This window comes from Miniopterus schreibersii (assembly GCF_964146895.1).
Source record: "Miniopterus schreibersii genome assembly, chromosome: 2".
NCBI classification, from domain to species: Eukaryota; Metazoa; Chordata; class Mammalia; order Chiroptera; family Miniopteridae; genus Miniopterus; species Miniopterus schreibersii.
Genome location: NC_138102.1, coordinates 28,666,488 through 28,682,069, shown reverse-complemented (window position 1 = coordinate 28,682,069; position 15,582 = coordinate 28,666,488). Strand labels below are relative to the sequence as shown.

General features: G+C 35.1%; 1 protein-coding gene across 2 annotated transcripts in view; it reads left to right on the top strand.

Annotated features, from left to right (window-relative positions):
* MYO16 (myosin XVI) overlaps positions 1 to 15,582 on the top strand; it is a 474,768-nt gene that overhangs the window by 289,313 nt on the left and 169,873 nt on the right. For both annotated transcript variants that reach the window (XM_081128844.1, XM_081128843.1), the window contains exons 21-22: positions 3,648 to 3,720; positions 14,922 to 15,074. In XM_081128844.1, the coding sequence (XP_080984970.1) occupies positions 3,648 to 3,720; positions 14,922 to 15,074 (226 nt within the window). The remainder of the gene's footprint in view (positions 1 to 3,647; positions 3,721 to 14,921; positions 15,075 to 15,582) is intronic.

Genomic DNA, 15,582 nt, shown 5'->3' with positions numbered 1-15,582 from the left:
AGAGAAATGACAGTAATGCTGACTGCTACATAGTATGGGCACTTTGCTGGCTGCAAATTCTTGTCACCCTCCTGCCAAGGTTGCTATTGCAAAAACAGACACATATTTCATTCAATCATAAATGACGAAATAGATTTTTGAAAGAAATGGACACATTATTTCCGTCAGTAGTTGCAAAAGTAATCCTTAAAATGCATTAAACCTGCATTTAATTTTTCTCCTGAAAATGATCTTTCCTTCCTTCCCATCTTTTGTTTTTATAATAGCATTTTAATTTTGTAACTAAATATAATTTGGAATGCGGTATCTATGAAATTAAAAAAAAGAATCATTTAAAAGAAGTGCTCTTTAAACCAAATTTATGCTACTCTAAATTACTAATAATTTACGTTCCCCAATCTGAACACTTTTTAACATATTTTTCTCACTCACATACCTGTGTAGCCTCAGCATGCTTTCTCTGCTTGTCAACACAAAGGAAGTCCCCATCCGCATGAGAAGGGGAAGGACATCTGTAGTGACATGGTGTCACTGGTAGCTCTTGCCCTTTTCTCTAACTCCTATTAACATTATGTGCTATAATTGTAGGGCCACTGCTGCCAAGGACAGCTGGGAATCAGGCAGGGAGGTCACATATGAGATCTTGATAGAAGTTGGCTGGAAGCATCCATACTTGCGACCAGCGCGGGGCCACCAGGAAACACCCCTGCTCTTTCTCTTCTGACTCCTGGGGTCCCTGTGCACCTCTCATCTCTGGACAAGCAGGCGCCTGCCCCTGGGCTGCACTTTTTGCTCTCTGTCCTTAAGGGTATTGTTGTCCCTTCCTCCACCAAGTCAGAAAATACCCAACATTTATTTAATCATATATTTTTAAAGTAAAGGTTAATGGTAAAGGGTATTATAATACCCAGTATAGAACGTTTAAAAAATTAAGAAATCACCTCTAGGTCTACTGTTAACAGACATCTACTGTTAACTTTTTCTGTGTCTTGATTTGTTTTCTATAATAACTTATAGAAAGTTGTTATACAAAAGGTATAAATTTTGTTCCAGTTTTAGTTTTTAGCTTATGGTTGTTCAAGAACACTTACCACGTGTTCACAGTGTCTTTATAAACATCAATTGAATATTTACTAGTTATAAAGGTAATATTGTTTCACTATAGAAGCCTTAGAAAAATCAGAGCAGTAGAAAGAAGTAAACAAAACCATCTCTATTTCCTCCTCTCAGGCTGACTGTGCCTCTTCCTGGATCTCCGGGCATATAATTGGGTTATTCTTTATACAGAACTTACATGTTGCCTTCTATTAACTTGAGAGTTTCACTAAATTAATTCATCATAGGGTGCATGCCATCTAATTAATTGTGTCTTTAGCATGGGTATTTATTATTCCTTTTTGTTTTTGCTGCTGTAATTAAGATAACAATGAACATTCTTGTGCATAGTCTTTAATTGCATGTCTAGTAATTGTGTTAGAATAGGTCCCTATACAGGAAAGTTCTGGTTCACATGAAAGAAATGCTTCAAAGCTTTAGACCATGTAACTGAATTATTTTTAAAGAAGGCTCTACCAGTTTAAACTCCCAACAAAAGTGTAGAGGACTTTCTCATACTGTTTTAAAGTATTATTTATTTTTCAATTTTAATGAGATTGACATTTTTAATATGCCTAGGAGCCATTTACAGTTCTTTTATTAGCCATTGTCTTCATTTCTATAGCAAGTTTAAACAACTCATTTTTTAAAAAACAGTTTCTAATGATTGGAGATACACTGTATTCTAGCTATTATCTTAGAGCTTTATTTGCATCACCTCTAATTGTAACAAGAACCTAGGTGGACACATGTTACTTATCTTAGTTTTATAGATGAGGAAACTGCAGCTCAGAAAATTTAAGTAACTTGCCCAAAGTTATTGAACTAAAAAGTGTTTGAACTAGGATTCCTACCCCAAACAAAACAACTCCAAAGCCTGACAAGCTTCATCACTAAGCTCCTACAAGACAAACAGTGCAGCTTGTAACATGGAAAACACACACACAGACGAAAACAAAGCAACAGATCATCCCAAACCTCAGCATTACTTTTACCACTGAGTGAACGTCACTCAGAACATATCTTTGTGCACATTATAGAGAGAGTAGCATGGAAAGAAGCATGGATAGATGTGAGATTAAGCATGACAGGATACACCTATCAATAGATTGAGAAAAATCTGTGAAACTCAATGAGACAGTGCCTTTAAAAAATAATACCTCTAACAGAATTGAATTGAATTTATACTATTTATCCTGCAAAAAAAGTTAGTATTTATGTAATAATACTTTTAAACATTTTCCTTTGGTTTTTCCCAGATCTGAAAGCAAAGCAAAAAAAAATCCCATTTCTCATTTTTTGTACATTTATAGTTTCTTGTTCTAACATTTAACTCTTGAATCCATGTACAGTTTACTTGGGCACACAGAGTGAGGTGAGGTACAATGCTAACTATGTTTTCTTCTGCAAACGAAACCCATTACTTAGACATGCCATTCAATGATTCTTCTTCCTCCTCGCTGCTTTATATTCTTTGTCATGTGAAATTCATATTAAGTGCTTTTAAAACGTTCTCCCTCCTGCTTCTGAAGCTCATATCTGTACTGTGTATAACAGCCTTAGAGGCAGGATATCATAGACTCAATACTCTACCTTTTTTTCAAGAAAAAAAATGATCATTCAAGTGACATATTACAGACCCAAAAATGCGATTATGCACTGATGGTGAAAACAAAATACAAATACAAAATGAGCTAGTTCCCGATGTGGTTCTGTGGTTTGGACAAGTCAGGTGGAGAGGAAGCAACAGGAAAACACCTGCGTGAGCAGGGTCAGTGGCACTGAAATGACCCGCGCCGTGTGGATGACAGGACCTCACACCCGCTGGCGGGAAATGAGGCCGCGGTTGCCCTGATGCCCTGGACCCGCCACGTGGAGGGGTGGGCGTGTGCGCGCCTGGCCGCCAGCGTCCAGAGCCGCCCCTGGGGGCTTTCTCAGCAAGAAGCAGCCTCGTGCGCAAGGGTGGGGGGAGGTATTGATTTCTTTCAACTTTACAACCAAGTTGCGTGTTCTTTCTTTCTTCTTTATTCATAAAAATTTCTTTAGGGAGATCATAATATAATTTTTGAAGTGTCTAAATTTGATCTCTCAAAGAATATACAAGTGGCTTAATTGTCATTTACCTTCAATTGTACTTATGTGTGATGAAGAAATTGCTTGACTCCTGCTTGTATAATCTAACAAGGTAAAGTAATAGCTGGTGAGTGATGGACTGGTGGGCACACATTCCTTTAGAGAAGGCAAGTCTGGTAGAAGGAGAGAGACGGAAGGACTGTTTCAGAAAGTAAACACTAAGCCACGCATTTTAAACTTAGAAATCAATGTGTGTTTTTTGTTAATGTTCTCTGTTTGAATCAAAACATTAAAAGAACACTTTTCCCCTTAATTTTCAGAGTTTTTCATCAAACTCTAAGATAATTATTTGCACACTGGTACTTCAGATTAGCAGGGCTATGCTAAGTGCCCAGATTTCTCTGACCTGTAGGAGCAAGGGGCAGGGGTCATGGGAGAGCTTGAAGTATGCCCAGTCACCTTTCGATTGTTCATTTCAGCGTGCAGGCGTTGGATATTGGAATACTGGACATCTTTGGTTTTGAAGAATTTCAAAAGAATGAATTTGAACAAGTAAGTGGGGTTTTTTGAAATTTTATAATCTTTAATATTTCTTTCCTCCAATGAGTTAGTTTTTTTTTAAATTCAGTAGAGACTATTTGCATAATTACTTTCAAATATGGAATTAAAAGAAGTACTTTGCCATTCTGTTTTAAAATTACTGTCCCCGCTTTGTTGACAATTGTCGTTTTTATGTGGTCTTGTAATCAACTCCCATAATCGTGTTTTTGAAACAGAGGCACTTGTTTTGAAAGACAATGCTGGGTGAAGAGCTGAGTTGTGCTTACACTGTTTCAACTAGGTCAGAGAGACAGACGGAGGGCATCTGTATTTGAAATCAGGGCAAAGATCTTCAGAAACCTTGGCCAAAAATCAGAATGGAAATACTCTCTTATGCTAAATGTTGTTATTTGTAGATTCATCTTATGTGACATGCATACATATGACTATGGGACCCATAGAAACAGATTAAAGAGGCATTGATTATTTTAATCCATTTACAATTTAGGGCACCATGAAAGGCATTAAATTCTTTATGTATCTTAATAGAACTGGATTAATAGTTTAATCAAGTTAGGTATATCTAAAAATTAAGTGTTAAAGAAGAGAGTAGAAATAGAAAACCTTACCAGGCAGAGAAGGAAAAATAAGCCAGTAAGAAGATGTAGGTGGAAAAGTAGGAAACCAAGCTGCACATGAAGACTTGCAACTCCATGGTGTTTAGGGAGAGTTGTTAATAATTACATAACTTGTTCAGCTCTACTTTAAACTAGATGATGCAGAGGTTAAGAACACTGGATAAGGAATTAAATAGAATGAGTTTGAAACCCAGTCCTGTGACTCTTACTAACACAGCCGTCTTGACCAGGATGAAAGGTATATAGTGAGCTTTGGTTTCCTATCCTGTAAAATCAGGATTACAATAGATTTACGCAGTTGTGAGATTAAACAAGATTGCTACTATAGAGTTTCCGGTGTTTTCTAACTCACTCTACCTGTTTAAGAAGTGGTGGATAGCCACTCTTACTGTTGTAAATGGGAACACCTGAAAAACTTTTAAAATTCAGCTATTTTTTTCTAAAAAAGGTGATACAGCATCCTGTGAGTACATCCTAAATTATGCTGACTCACCTGATCCAGGGTGAATCATGGTGAATCATGCTTTTAGAAGTCTAGTATGAAATAAGACCAAGGAGACTAGATATTTTCCCATTTTCATACTTTGTTGTCCGTGGATTAATAGAAAATGAAGACTTCATGGTTTTACTACTTATTTATTGCTTGTTATAAGAAAAATAGTGATGAACATAAGGAAGAGAGCAATTAAAAGAGTGACCAGTAGTGTGCACAACAACATGTGATGTATTTCTCAGCGAAGTGTTTGAATGGTAATGGGCAGCCGTATTGATTCCTCACATTTGTATCTTAGAAAACATACATGCTTTAATGTCTGTAATGAGACTCACAGGATTCTCCATCACCGGGTAAGTAGCATGCAGAAATCACAGGCGGGACGAGGTCCAGGCCTCTCGTGGGGGCCATGCTCTGCCTCCCTGCTTCACACCCCAGCACAAGCATCTATCAAGTCTGTGCTGACAACTAATATATACAAAACATTTATGTTATTTTCTTATTAAAACTTTTTCTTATTTTATTACAATTATGTATTTTACTACAATTATTTTTCTTTCTTCCTGCTAAATATTTTAATAATATATTTTAGAGTATATTCACAGTCTGAGATTTTTATGTAACAAGGAATGACATTTTTTTCAAATACTAAGAATGAATAATAAAATTGAAAACTAGTTCTAAACATTTATGGGTAAAATCGCAAGACCAATTCTTAGACAAATTAGTATTTTTTAAAAAGATATACCTTTTTCTTAGCAGGTTTGCTTGGCTATTGTGCACAATAGTAACTAGAAGCCGTTTAGAAGCATAAAATCATTTTCTCTGTGATGAACCCAAACTCATTTTACAGTGGACTTAGCAATTTTGCTAAGGGAACTTTTTTTGCTAAGGGAACTCTTGAATTTGCATGGGAACTTTTTAAAGGCCATTGATTTGAATGATACGATCTAAAACATGAACATAATAGGACGTGAATGTCTAATTTTTTTATTCCATTGGAAACTTTCAAATAAGTGTTTAACAAACCAATATTATATTCAGACTCAAACCCAGACAAATATTATTGCCTTTATAAGTATTTATTTATTGTTTTAAGCTTTTTGACCCACCTATTAGCTGTTCACTGGAATGTCAGTTCCTACAGGGTTGAAATTATTTTTGGTGCAGCATTTTGTATATAATAGAAGTTAACAAATGTGTTTTAAATTGAAATTTTTAGAATAAACTCATAAGAAAAAAATCTTCATAGTGTATTTCCTAGTGGTTCTCCTTGCTGAGGAATAAATGTATGTAGTTCTTGACAATTGTTCCTCCATAAGAAACTTGACAAATGTTTAGAAAAGGGACAAATTAGAAGAGGTGTAAGAATCACACTAAAACACCAGCATCTCCAAACTCAGTATCCCCAAGTAGCTCTAAAAGATTAGATGGATGGTTGTGATCCTTTAGATAAGAATTTGTTTCAGGTCATAGGAGATGCTAATCTCATTTTTTGACTTCTAATAAAAAATTTCTATTCTGAGCTATTTCATAAATTATAATAAATTTCATATTTAGAATTATATATGTAAATATATATCGATATATATCAGCAATAGTTTGAGGAATTAGTGGGAGAAGGGCATGCCAAAATTTGAGTCCCAAAGTACCTAAGTACCTATGGAAGAGGCTCTGCATCTACTACCCCAATTAGTTAAATAATTACATTATTATCAGCTCACTCCCTTAGGTAGTACTGAAGCTTTATAAACTCTTTTTTATTATGTGAAATTGATCTCTAACACTGTAAAAATATCCCCTAGTCATTGAAAGGAAAGCCTCACCAGTTGACTCTTCAGCATTATGCGGTCATGTTTATAATGCTTGATAAGTAGAAAGATGTCAGACAAGACAAGGGTACCTGCTTACATATTGCAATGCCAGTGGTATTAGAAAAGAGAAAGCAATTCAAGGCAAAAAGTAGAAAGGAGAGGAAAAGTATTCGACTTCCAAAGATGATTATATATTTAGAAAACTGAAAAAGAATGAATGAAAACATTGCTACAATGACAGAACTTGATAAAGTAGCAAGTTGTAAAATCAGTGTGTAAAGCCAGTGACTTTTATATATTTTTAAAACACCTTTTTGGAAGACAGAACGGAAAAGAAGAAAACATTGTTAAAATTAAGTAAATAGCCTACGTGAGGAAATCATTAAAATGCTCTTGAAATTCACATAATTACACTTAAACAAATGGAAAGACATACTGCATTTTTTAGACAAAAAGGCTTAATATTATAAAGATGTTGATTCTCTCTAAGTTAGTTCATAAATATAAATTGATGCAGTCCCACTACCAATAAATGAAGAATGGATGACAGAATCAGAGCAACTGAATTTTGCAGCTCCTAATAAGTAATGAATCTAGTCAATGAATATAAATCATTGCTAACATTACCAAAAGAGCTACAACATACACAAGATGTGGCCTAGTGTTCTTGCCAAAAAAGGAAAGAAAAGGGAGGAAGGAAAGAAGGGAGGGAGGAAGAGCAGAGGGAGGGAGGGAAGAGAGGAAAAAACCTTGAATATAATGAAGTTTTGTGAGCTAACTCCTAATTAACAGGAACAGAAGATAGAGGAACATGTTAAAATAAACCAGGGGGTGCACCTGCAAAATCCAGAATGTGGGAAATGGTACAGGACAAATGTCCTGATTTCTTCATTATATAAGATATAAGAGTAAAAATGTAAAAGCAGCAGGGTGACCTATAGATTAAAAGAGATATAAGAAATACATAAGTCAGTTAAATATTTGGACATTATGTAGACCCTGATTTGTTTAAATATAAAAAGTTATGAGTTAATGAATATAATTGGAAATTGAGATATTTGGGAAATTAAGAAGTCAATGTTGATAGAAATAGTGTGTGATAAAGGTAATATAGATGTATTTTTAAGTTCTTGTATCTCAGAGAACTCTAGCAAAACATTTACCAGTTAAACGGCACGACGTCTGAAAATTTTTCCCAGTGAGACTAGTTTTGAGGCTAATGGGGAAATGGAAAAAGCAAAATTGGCCGAGTTGATAATTGTTGAGGTTGATTGATGTAGGTGGAGGTTCATTACATTAGTCTCTTCACTGTTTAATATTCTCCATAATATACTGTTTTAAATAAATATAAATGACCTTCCCCAAACAAGGGCAGAGAGAAGAATTTCCTACAAAAATAGGAAATTCCAAAAAGGCAAAATAAACTCTAGAATCTTAAAACTGAAACAGATCAAAAGAGATAGTGTCCCTCACTTGGGGGAAGAACATAATCTAGTCGTATTAACTGCAAGGAATTCTAAAAAGTAAGGTGCAGATTCACAGTACACTTGGCACAGTAAAGGCCCTGAAAAGTCCTGCAGAGAAGCGAATTAGCTTAGCTCAGCGTTTCTCCAATAGGCTTCTGTTTTATTGTTTTTTAGACATTAGTAATTGACATCTTACACAATTAGTGTTTTACTGAACCTATTTGAAAGATACTGAATTATCTGAAACCTGGCATCCTCCTCCTCTCATATATATAAATATGTGACATATATATGTGTGTATATATGTATAGTAATTGATTAGCAAATCAGTTAATGGATTGTGTATGCTCGATTCCATCATCTATTTCAGTGCATTCAACAATGTCTACATATTAGAATCACCTGGAAAGCTTTTAACATATATCAATGCCTGGGCCCCACTCTGATTTAATTGGTTTGGGGTCAGGCCCAGACATCAGCCTTTTTAAAAAAGCCACCAGTTAATTCCAGTGTGCAGGAGGATTGCAAATCACTGTCTAATGCCTGGGGCTCTGCCTTTGACTGGAGTCAGCTTTAATTAATCTCCTTCTTTAATTCCGTGATGTATAGGTCATGCTCCATTATATTTTTGCTTCCGATATATTTCACTGAGTAATAAAGGGAGAACAGTTGGTAAAAATTTACTCAAGAAATTAAGTTTGTCATTAATACAGACGATAGGCCATCTGGATAAGCAATAATGTTCTGTTGCTAAAACGTGTTTCCAAAGGGTGCGTAATTTTTATTATTAAACCCGATAGCAACAGCACTTTATGTACAAAGTGCATGCTAATTAAGCAGTACTTAATAATAATTGTTCATTCTTGTCTATGAATACTCACCTTTCACCCACATCCATTCTACTCTGAGTAATACCAAGGAAAGTCAAACATTATTCTGATGGATATAGAGTTGAAAAGTAAAAACAATGATTGTTTTGCATTGAAGTCCATGATATCCTCAATTATTGAGGTAAATTTATGCTTCTAGATACATAAACTAATTTGCCTATAAAAATATTTCACAATATCTTTCTCTAATTGTGTAACACACCCCCGCATATGCATACACAATGCAGTTCATGAAAACAAGTCAAGATTAAGACAGCTCTTTCCATGATTTTGGCCACCATTTGGATGGTGCTATACATTTTTCCAATTTTCAACTTGGTATCTGACATAGGATAATATATTTGTATTGGTCCCCTAGCTATACTTACTGGCAGTTTTAAACTTCACATTACAGAACTCCTTTTATATTTTAACTTTGGTCCAAACACTGAGTGCTTTCAACAGTTTAGAATAGGGAAAGGCAAACTGTTTTGGTAAAAAAAATAAAATAAAAATTAATGTACACATTACTTCAAAGTGAGTTTGAAAACATTCCATTCTGAACTGCATATGTTCCCAGTGGTTCCCGTTACCACCCAGCACTGCTCTCCTCTGTTAGAAACACAAATACATATTCCCTTTCAGAAAGCACCACTGTAATTAAAGCTACAAGTCAAAAATCACTCCACGGGCTACTCCGTGTTACACAGCAAACTGGAATTTCCCTAGGGGCTTTTAATAAATTAGTTTTTTTCTCTTCCAGAATAAAAGAACATGAACAATAAAATGTTCAGATATAGTATAAGTAAGAATCACCCCCTGTCACAAAGTAACATTTGATGCTGCAGCTTAAAACTTGTTAGCAGCTCAGTAGAGAAGGCTGAATGTTGTAAGAATCATTTTGGCTGGGGGATTAACAACTTGAATGGCTCTGTGCACAAGCACAGGCCAAAGCCCTTTTCTGAAGGCAGAAAATGTAGGCAGATTGCTTTAGACCTTCCTGGAGGAAAAAAAAAAAAAAGACTGGTACTTTGATTCCTTCCAGCTCTTTTTAATTTAGCTCGACTTTGTCCATATTTCGCACTTAGTATCATCATTTTGACTAAAACAGTGGATCAATTCCATAAAGCCAAAATTCAGTTCAACAGAATATTAGTAAACAAAAATAATTAAATGTCTTCTTTTTTTAAATTATAAAAATGCTCAAGTCAGTCAAAACACTACATCCGGTTATATAAGTAAAGATGGTCCCCTCTAAGAGTCAGGAGCAAGGGCATTCCCAGCAGTGCAGGAGGGCACCCCTTTCCCCACACCCGCGCCAATGCTTGTTTGTTGATTTGTTGATGGAGCCACTCCGACGGGTGTGAGGTGACAGTTCAGTGTGGCTTTAATTTGCATCTCTGGTGATTAGTGACACTGAGCATCTTTTCGTGTGTCTCTCAGCCATCTGTATGCCCTCTTTGGAGAAGTGTCTGTTTAGGTCCTTTGCCCATTTTTTAATTGAATTGTTTGGGGGGGGGTTTTGGTGTTGACTTTTATAAGATCTTTATAAATTTTGGATAGTTACTCCTGTGGAAAGCAGTGTGGAGTTACCGCAAAAAATTAAAAATGGAACTGTCTTATGACTCAGCAATTTCACTTCTGGGAACATATCCAAAGGAACCGGAAACACTAACTCAAAAGAACAGATGCACCCCTATGTTCATTGCAGCATTTTTTACAGAAGCCAAGATTTGGAAGCAGCCCAAGTGCCCATCAGTAGATGAGTAGATAAAGAAGCTGTGGGACATTTACACCGTGGAATACTACTCGGCCATAAAAAAGAAGGAAATCTTAGAGAATTATGCTGAGTGAAATAAGCCAGTCAGAGAAAGACAAGTACCATGTGATTTCACTTACATGTGAGATGTAATGAACAAAATAAGCTAACAAACAATAGAAACAGTCATAGGTACAGAGAACGGACTGACAGCTGTCAGAGGGAAGGAGGTTTTGGGGGGTGAAAAGTATAAAAGTATGAAGCAAAATAACAAAAAAACTTCATAGACACAAACAACAGTATGGTGATTACAGTAGGAAAAAGGGAGGTAGAAAGGGTCAAGGGGGGATAAATGGTGATGGAAGGAGACTTGGCTTGGGGTGGTGAACACAAAATACAATATACAGAGGATGTATTCTAGAGTTGTACACGTGGAACCTGTATAATTTTATTAACCAATGTCACCTCAATAAATTCAATAAAAAAAAAAGGGCAAGAGGATTTATTCAGGTTGTCATCAAAAGTAATTTTTGTAGCTACAGAGCTGCAGTCTATTCTGAATGCAAAATGATAAGCGACTTCTATTAAATGTTCGAGGCATTCACATCTCTGAAGTATTTTCAATTAGAGAATCTCAAAACGAGGAGAAAGATGAATGTCATATAATTTGGATATTTCTTGTACAATAGAGCATCAGCCACTGATGTTCATATTCTGAATCCTTTATTAGATTTCTTTTTATAGTTTCATGCAGTAACCTACAGCACCTTATTTTTTATGGTGTCAACATTTATTTCTGGAGCAATCTATTTCCTAAAATATATTATTTTAGGCACACCTTTCATAGCTACTTTTAAATCAAACTGCTGAGATACTGGATTGTCTTAAATGATTAAATGTACTTTTTAAAATCAAAAGATAAAATAATTGCAATTGTGTACATCATATAATCAAAGAGAATCTTTTCCAATGGTCCCATTTCATAATGGAGTCATTTACTTTCTGTAAATATTTCACCCCACGTTTTAACAATCTTTATTAATTTTTGTAGCTGTAGATGAAGAAACAAAATCACTTAACATTAAAGGAGTTTAACACATTATTAGATTAAGGGAACACCTCAAAATATAATTTTTTAAGCAAAGTGAACTAATTTTTAAAATTTTAACTTTTTCCCTAACAACAATTTTTAGAACTTTCTGTTTTTTATTAAAATGAGAGTGACAATTAAATGTTTTCCTTTTGCAATTGGGATACTGTTGTGGACAGATGCTACCCAGTTTTATAGAAAGTGATTTGTTTTTCCAGAGTCATTCCTGGACATAAACACAGTTATGGATCTACTGATATCACTTAGTTTTGATGGAACAGTACAAGAGGATAGATGCTGGACTGTATCAGTTACAAGGAAGTACATAAGTTTCACGTGATAAACCCTGTGCCCATCCCTGCCTTTCTAGCTATACTGTACAGGATGTGCTGGTCTGTACGAATATACAGGTGTTTTGCCTTAACAAACAAGCCTGTAAAGTTAAATTTTCTATATGTTATGTTCTCACCTAAAGTGACTATAGTTTTAATGTTTTTTTCTATTCAGAGAATTTATCAGTAGAAATACAAGTTTAAGAAACATTTAGCTTTAAATATAAAGAACTTCCAGATCTGTGTATAACTCGTGAAATCTAGTTGTCAAGGGGCAGAGAGGAAAAGTTTTCCATCTACTGGCCAAATAAGTTAGAAGGGAGATAATTCAAGTACTTCCAGATATCATGGACGGAGGGGGAGGAAGGAGATGCAAAGAGTGATAATAAGTTTAAGAAAATTGTCTCGATTTTTATTTTAAGTTTTAAAATTACTTCCAAGACAGAACCAGTGTGGCGTGGTTCATATTTTACTTTTAATCTAGATTTTATTTTGTAATTGAATGCAATAAGGGAGCTTATTCAATCTATAGACATTCATTTATCACCAAATTTACAAAAACTTTTTTTTACTGTGAAGCAGAGATGCAAAAAAAAAGTATTAGAAACAAGGACAGAAGTCCATCATTTTCTGACCTGGAGCTAAGAATTATTTTTGTTACTCTTTGGGTGTCAAGATATGCTATTTAGGTATTATTTTTAATATAGTTATTATTTAACAATTTTATTTAGTATATTTTTACTTTATCAATTATTCACCTATTATATCGATAGTGAAATATTGATGTGCATTCTTTGTTGAAATATCTTGACTAGCCTAGGTCCTAAGAGCTTCCAGTTTTTAGCTCTTTCCAAGGTATCCCTGTGTCTGCAGTCCTGCCATTCTCCAGTCACCCCATTTCTGAAGATATTTGAGCTTTCTGTACCTACTCACAAAATTCTGGCCCTTGCCAGAAGTAAAGAATAATACAAAGCCCTGCACTCTAATGTGTCTGTTTCTTCCCTGAAAAAGTTTCCAGCTGTGACTTTGTGTCTCTAGAGAACCATCAGTTCCCACCCTCCCAAATAGCTGTATCTGCGAGAAAAAGTGGCTCTTCTTTTCTATGTACATGTTATTCTTAATTCATTGATAGCCACACCCCTATGAGCAGGCACAGATGTCATATGGAGAATTAAAGCATTTCTGGTGTTGGTCAGTTGAGAAGGTGACTTGCTCATTGACTGGACGCTGGAGCATAAGGGCTGCTCTTCTATGTCCTAGAGAGAAGCCATGATTTCCCAGCTGATGGCCAGGAATGTCTAGGAGGAGCTTCTGCTTAGCAGGTGTTAGGAAGACATCAGGCTTGGAGAAGACTTTGGGTACATGGAAAAAAGAAACTCAGGGTGGTCTTTCTTTTCTCTAGTGACCATTCCAGTCTTTATAAAAGCTTTGGCATTTTCTTTATGAGTGCAGCACATTTCACATTAAATGTAACCCTAGATATTATTCCTTTTGCAATTATCTGATTTCCTTTTTTAAATGTTTTATAAGTTATTTTGATTTGTATAAATTACTCACCTTTTTTTCTAGTGAGTTACCAAATTCTAAATATTTCTAAGTGATTTTTAAATTTTCCCTAACTTAACAGTGGTTAGGGTGGAGATGGGAGAACATAATGGTCTTTGAGACTGACTGAGTTCATTAAAGAAATGGGTGCAGACAGAGAAGAAACAAGGCTCAAGGACTGAGCCCAGGCACCCCAGGGTGGAGGCAGAGAAGGAGACAGGGTAGGAGTGGCCAGTGAGGTCGGAGGCCAAGAGAGGCTGATGTACTGGGAGACAGGTGACACAGCACTCCACGGAAGTAAAGGAGTGACTGCCAAATATCACAGGGAGGTCAAGGAAAATGAACACTGAGAATCGAACATTGGATTTAGAATCACGCACGTCACTAGTGACTTCCACAAAAGCAATTTTGGTGGTACCAAGGGGGGAAAACTTTTATGAGAGTGGTTTCAATATTGGGAAGGAGAAGAATTTGAGATAATAAGAAAAGACAACTCTTTTGAGTTGTTTTGTTTTGTTTGTTTTGTTATAAAAGAAGGCAGAAAATTGGGAGAGTAGCGTAGAGAGGAGTAAGACTTTATTCTGATTCGATTTGGGTTATTTCATTTTTTTAGTATTTTAAGATAATTTTTAAAATTAAGAAATTAAAACTTCACGATTAAAAAATAGCATATTTGTTTCCTGATAGGAATAGAGAAAACAAACAGTTGAAGAAATGGAAAAAAATGTTCAGAGAAAGGACAGTTTCTGCAATGGAATGCTTAGGACAGTTATTCTTTCTGAAAGAAACCCATGTTCTCTTGCAACAGAAATGAGGAGGCAAGAAATTCTCCTCCTTTCTCTGGGATCTCCTGGTCAATCCAGTTTTTATCTTCACTTGTTGACTAGAGACCAAGTATTTTCTTCTGGAAATATTTTTTTAAATCTTCAAATATATTTTAGACTCCAGATTTTTAAATTAATGTTATAATTGTACTTGTTGTTTTTAACATACTTTAAATTGAATAATCCGGCCATGTGAAGTCAAAATATCAAATGAAACTCATTACTTTGGCTTCTCAACAACACTGTAATGCTTTATCTCCTTAGACTATTTGGTGTTGAATGTTCTTGAGTCAGTATTTCACTAATCTGAAACTGTGTCACAGAAAGAGTGGATCTGCATGGCCATATTATCTTGTGAATTGTTTTCTTTTCCCCCACAATAGCTTTGTGTCAACATGACCAATGAGAAGATGCACCACTATATCAATGAAGTGCTTTTTCTACACGAGCAAACAGAATGTGTACAAGAGGGAGTTACCATGGAAACAGCTTATTCTCCTGGTAACCAGACTGGAGTTTTGGATTTTTTTTTCCAGGTATTCATATAATATAATTAGTGACTTTACAGAATATGTGCATTTAAATATGCTGGGGACAAATAATTTTCTTTTCAGGGGCTTATTTTTGAGATGTCTTTCTATGTGAGACTCTGCTATGTATTTATAATCTTTCAATGTCAACGGAAGAGCACAAGTTACCTTTTTCTGAAGGGACATTTGAAGGATTACCAATTCATTGAGAGGACAAGATATATTAAATCATTTCATTATACAAATATTCAGCATTTATTATATTGCTAAACTCTCCTTTTGGCATAGTTACAATGCCCAATGAACAAAATTAATATTTTATAAAGTAATATATAAGATAACAAATCATAAAATAAATTCAGAATCTTTTTTATTTATCTTTCAAATTTCTAAATTTAAGTATGAAATAACTGGAAGAAAAATATATATGCATACATATAATCTTAGAATATCTGCAGGTGTTTCTATTTATCTTTGTTTCAACCTTTCAATGCAAGAATCTTTGCATCAGTAT